Genomic DNA, 6000 nt, shown 5'->3' with positions numbered 1-6000 from the left:
TCAGCGGCGCCTGGGTGGCTCAGTGGGTTAAGCCGCTGCCTTCGGCTCGGGTCATGATCTCAGGGTCCTGAGATCGAGTCCCGCATCGGGTTCTCTGCTCAGCGGGGAGCCTGCTTCCCTCTCTCTCTCTCTGCCTGCCTCTCCGACTACTTGTGATTTCTCTCTGTCAAATAAATAAATAAAATCTTTAAAAAAAAAAGATTATTTCAAAGATTATTTTTTTCTAAAGATTTTATTTATTTATTTGACAGAGAAATCACAAGTAGACAGGCAGGTCCTGGGTCCCGGGGTCCCACATTGGGCTCTCTGCTCAGTGGGAAGCCTGCTTCTCCCTCTGCCCCTCCTTCTGGCTTGTGCTCTCTCTCTCTCTTGCTTTCTCTCTCTCTCTCAAAATAAATAACATCTTATAAGTAAGTAAGTAAATAAATAAATAAAAATTTCTAAAGGTTTGGTTGATGGCCTGGAATATGGTGTACTTTGGTAAATGGACCACAGGTGATGCCCTTCATTATCCCTGATCCACTGCCTTGCTTTGAAGTCCGCTCTGTCTGGAATGAATACAGGTAGGTCTACTAGGAACCCACATATTACTAAAGATCCATTCAGTTCCTTTTACCCAGCACATCACGTCTGGCTGTCAGGAAAAACTTACAAGGCATTTACCAAAAGGAAAAAAAAAAAAAAATTACCGTTGGAAGAGACAGAGTGAGCATTGGAAGCAGGCATGGTGGAGATGCTGGAATCATCAGACTAGGAATTTAAAACAACTCTGATTCATATGCTAAGGACTGTAATGGATGAAATAGACAGCATGCAAGAACAGATGGGCGATGTCAGCAGAGAGACGGAAATCCTAAGAAAAAGATCCAAAAAGAAATGTCTGAGGTGTTGGGGGGAGAGGAAGTGTTCTAGTCCTGTGATGAGCGAGCCTGTATCACTAGACTGTGAGCTTCACAAGTGTTTTTAAGTTTTTTTCCCTCCCTCTTAAGTTGGAGAGGACAGCTGGAATGGGCTGGGGGTGGGTAGTTCCCTCCCCCCCCCACCCAGGTGCATTGGGCTCTCGTTAAGGAGTTCCTCCTGGGGGTGAGAGCCTCCTTAAGAACAGAGTGCTGTGATGAATTTCAAAACAGGCCTTTTTCTCCTCTTCCTGCTAGCAGCACAAGTGGATTTTTCTTTAATATTTACTCTGGGAACCAGCTTGAGCTCCTAGAGGCAAATCTCATAAAATTGTGGGGTTCTTCAAGGATGGGGTCCCCTTGGGGTTTTTAACTCTCAGAATTGCCTACACGAAGCTTCCAGCAATTCATCAAGGAGAGTTCTGGTGTTCCTGCCCCAGTACTGGTCGCCACAGCAGCTTCTGCCCATGAGTCGCCCCGGTAAGTTTTTCTGTGAATTGGCCTTTCAGTCTCTCCAATCGCGGGGACAGTGGTTGGCACTGTGTCCTCACCTCTTTTAAGGATCCTAGTAGAGTTGTCAGCTTTTCAGTCTGTTCAGCTTTTTATTTGGTGTTAAGATGAAGCGGTGAATTCCCAGTTCCTTACTTGTGAAACTGGAAGGCAGCAGCTACCTTAAAGAGTAGATAGACTTGGGCACCTGGGTGGCTCAGTGGTTTGGGCTGCTGCCTTCGGCTCGGGTCATGATCTCAGGGTCCAGGGATCGAGCCCCGCATCGGGCTCCCTGCTCCGCAGGAAGCCTGCTTCCCTCTCTCTCTCTCTCTCTGCCTGCCTCTCTGCCTACTTGTGATCTCTGTCTGTCAAATAAATAAATAAAATCTTTAAAAAAAAAGAAAAGAAAAGAGTAGATAGACTTGAAAAAAAATGTGGGTTTTGCAGGTGTTGGATGTAGTGGTCTATAGGTATCAGTTCGTTCAAGTTCATTAATTGCATTATTCAAACCTGCATTTTTTCTCACCTTTTTGCTTGTCCTATCAGTTACTGCATGAAGCATGTTAAAATATCCAAATATGATTGTGAATTCATCTCCTTCTCCTTTTAGTTCTGTCAGCTTTTGCTTTATGTTTTTAAGATGTGTTATTAGGTACATGCAAGTTTAAGATTATCATATGTTCCTCATCATTTTAAATTATGAAATATTCCTCTTAACTCTTATAAGACTTCTATCTAAAGTCTACTTTGATGTTAATATGACCATGCCAGCTTGCTTTCTTTTACTTAGTATTTGCATTGTATGTATTTTCCCTTTCTTTTACACTAAATCCATCTGTGATTTTATATTTAAGGTAAAAAGAATAGGGGCGCCTGGCTGGCTCAGTCAGTGGAGCGTGCAACTTTTGATCTCAAGGTTGTGAGTTGGAGCCCCATGTTGGGCTTAGGGACTACTTACTAGGGGTCCTGGGGTGGCTCACATGGTTAAAAGTTTGCCTTTGGCTCTGGTCCTGATCCCAGGGTCCTCCCTCTCTCTCTCCCTCTATTGCTCCCCCTGTTTGTGCTCTCTCGCTCTATCAAATAAATACATAAAATCTTTTTAAAAAGACCACTTAATTTAAAAAACAAAATTTTTTTTAACATAAAAAGTCTAGGGGCACCTGTCTTGTTCAGTCAGAAGCACATGTGATCTCGGGGTTGTGAGTTGGAGCCTCATGTTGTATGTAGAGGTTCCTTAAAAATAAAACCTTAAAAAAATAAAACCAAGGGGCGCCTGGGTGGCTCAGTGGGTTAAACCGCTGCCTTCAGCTAAGGTCATGATCTCAGGGTCCTGGGATCAAGCCCTGCATTGGGCTCTCCGCTCAGCGGGGAGCCTGCTTCCTCCTCTCTCTCTGCCTGCCTCTCTGCCTGCTTGTGATCTCCGTCTGTCAAGTAAATAAATAAAAATAAATAAAAAATAAAGCCAAAACACAAGAAGTATATAAGATCTTGTTGATCTTGTTTTTAATCCAGTTTGACAATGGTTTCCTTTAATTAGACAGTTTATTTTCATTTATGTTTTATATATTTAGGAGTATGGTATTTGAGATTACTGTGTTAGTTACCTTTTGCTGTGGAACAGATCACCCCCAAATTTACAGGCTTAACCCAAGAGTAATCATTTATTATCTCTAGTTGCTGTGGATTAAGAAATCCTGAGTAGCTCATCTCTATGACTTGGAATTCTCTACCTCCTTGCCAACACTTGCTACTATCTGTCCTTTTAATTAGAGCCATCGTAGGGGGTTGAAATGTTATCTCATTGTGGTCTTGACTTGCATTTTCCTAGTAACTAATGATTTTGAACATCTTGTCTGGGCTTATTGGACCCTTGCATATGTTTTTTGAGAAATGTCTACTCAGATCCTTTGCCCACTTTAATATTGGGTCCTCATTTTATTACTGAATTGTAAGAGCTCTTTATATATTTTAGATATGAGTCTCATCACATCTATGGTTTGCAAATGGTATGGAATGCATTCTCTGTGTTCTTTTCACTTTCTTTATGCTATGCTTTGAAGCACACACCTTTTTAATTTTAATAAAGTCCAGCTTATCTATATAGATAAAGGGGAATATTCCCCTTTGCTCACTTTCATTTCTTTTTTTTTTTTTAAAGATTTTATTTACTTATTTGACACAGAGAGAGAGAGAGATCACAAGCAGGCAGAGATGCAGAGAGCGGGGGGAAGGTCCCCTGCTGAGCAGAGAGCCCGATGCGGGGCTCCATCCCAGGACCCCGAGATCATGACCTGAGTCAGAGGCAGAAGCATAGTCCACTGAGCCATCCAGGCACCCCCTGACTATCATTTCTAAGGCTGTTACCACTGGTATAGAATTCTAGGGTAAAAATTTCTTTTTTCTTTTGGTACTTCCTTTTCTTTTTAAATATTGTATTTATTTATTTGACAGACAGAGATCACAAGTAGGCAGAGAGGCAGGCAGAGAGAGAAGGGGAAGCAGGCTCCCCGCTGAGCAGAGGGCCCGATTCGGGGCTCGATCCCGGGACCCTGGGATCATGACCTGAGCCGAAGGCAGAGGCTTTAACCCACTGAGCCACCCAGGTGCCCCCTTTTGGTGCTTTAAACATGTTATTCCATTGTCTTTTGGCATCTGTTATGGATTAAGTTGTGTCCCCCTCCCAAAAAGGCATGTTGAAGTCTAATTCCGAGGACCTCAGAATATGACCTTATTGGGAAATAGTGTTGCAATGTAATTAGTTAAGACGAGGTCATACTGGAATAAGGTGCATCTCTAATCCAGTATGACTGGTGGCCTTATAAGAAGACAGGCACGTCTCTTTTCCTCTCCGGCTGCTTGAAGCTCGGCCGCCATCATGAACGACACAGTAACTATCCGGACCAGGAAGTTCATGACCAACCGACTACTTCAGCGCAAACAAATGGTTATTGATGTCCTTCATCCTGGAAAGGCAACAGTACCTAAGACAGAAATTCGGGAAAAACTAGCCAAAATGTACAAGACCACACCAGATGTCATATTTGTATTTGGATTCAGAACCCATTTTGGTGGTGGCAAGACAACTGGCTTTGGCATGATTTATGATTCCTTGGATTATGCAAAGAAAAATGAACCCAAACATAGACTTGCAAGACATGGTCTGTATGAGAAGAAAAAGACCTCAAGAAAACAGCGAAAAGAACGCAAGAACAGAATGAAGAAAGTCAGGGGGACTGCGAAAGCCAATGTTGGTGCTGGCAAAAAGTGAGCTGGAAATTGGACAACAGAAGGAGTAAAGATGCTGCAGTGGCTTTATCTTTGGTGATTGTGCAGATTTTTCATGAGAGGATTAATAAACTAAGAACGTTAAAAAAAAGAAGACAGGCACGTGAAGTTAGAGACAAAGGAAGAAGGCCATGGGAACATGAAGGCAGAGAGTGGAATCACACAGCAGGGAGCCAAGGAGTGCTAGCTGTCAGAAGCCTGAAAGAGGCAAGAAAGGATTCTCTGTTTTCAGAGAGAGCAGGGGCCCTGCTAACACCTTGATGTCACATTTTGTAGCCTTTAGAACAGAGACAGTAAATTCTCATTTCAGACTACCCACTTTGTGGTGCTTTTTATGGCAGCGCTGGGAAACTGGTCCTGCTACATAGTTTCCAGTGAACATTTAGACGCTCTTTGCATTTTCCCCTTGAGAGTGTTGTGACTTTGTCTCATCTTTCTTTCTATTATGTTTATTATCTTTCTATTATGTTTTCTATTATGTTTATTATCTTCTATTATGCTTTCTATTATGTTTATTATCTTTGGTTTCTATTATGCTTTCTATTATGTTTATTATCTTCGGTTTCAGTACTTCTATCAAAATGCCTAGGTGTGTCCCACCCCCTCTTTGGTTTTTTTTTTTTAAGATTTTATTTATTTTTATTTTTTAAAAATTTTTATTTGAGAGAGATCACAAGTAGGGAGAGAGGCAGGCGGGAGGTGGGGGGAAGCAGGCTCCTTGCTGAGCAGAGAGCCTGATGCGGGGCTCAATCCCAGAACCCTGAGATCGTGACCTGAGCCAAAGGCAGCGGCTTAAACCACTGAGCCATCCAGGTGCCCCCCTCCCACCTTTGGTTTTTATAGTGTTTGGGGCTCACCGAAATTTTTTAATCTATGAGTTGATGTTTTTCATTCATTTTGGAAATTTCTCGAAAAAAGTTTTTTTTTTTTAAATTGCTCTGGGATCCATGCTCTCTTTTCTCATCTGAAGCTACTCCAATTATACACAGGATAGATAATTTAACGGTGTCCACATCACTCAGGCATCTCTTTTATGTTTTTTTCCCTCCCATTCTTTTGTCTTAGAGCTTCATTGTGGATAATTCCTATTGACCTGTGTTCAAGTTCACTGCCCTACCTTTCTGTTATCAGTAGTCTCCCGTTAAATCTAACAAATGAATTATTTTAAAATCAACATGTCCTGGGGATGCCTGGGTGGCTCAGTGGGTTAAGCCTCTGCCTTGGCTCAGGTCATGATCTCAGGGTCCTGGTATCAAGCTCCACATCAGGCTCGCTGCTCAGTAGGGATCCTGCTTCCCCCTACCCCCTGCCTGCCCCTCTGCCTACTTGT

General features: G+C 42.6%; 1 protein-coding gene across 1 annotated transcript; it reads left to right on the top strand.

The window, feature by feature from the left end:
* The first annotated feature begins 4216 nt into the window (after window positions 1-4216).
* On the top strand, window positions 4217-4676 carry LOC132004811 (small ribosomal subunit protein eS24). Its single transcript, XM_059381349.1, has one exon. The coding sequence runs from the start codon at window positions 4261-4263 to the stop codon at window positions 4651-4653; it is 393 nt and encodes a 130-aa protein (XP_059237332.1). The 5' UTR covers window positions 4217-4260; the 3' UTR covers window positions 4654-4676.
* The last annotated feature ends 1324 nt before the right edge of the window (window positions 4677-6000 follow it).

Source organism: Mustela nigripes, chromosome 17, assembly GCF_022355385.1.
Source record: "Mustela nigripes isolate SB6536 chromosome 17, MUSNIG.SB6536, whole genome shotgun sequence".
In the NCBI taxonomy this organism is placed as follows: Eukaryota; Metazoa; Chordata; class Mammalia; order Carnivora; family Mustelidae; genus Mustela; species Mustela nigripes.
This window is presented reverse-complemented; position numbering and strand designations above follow the sequence as displayed.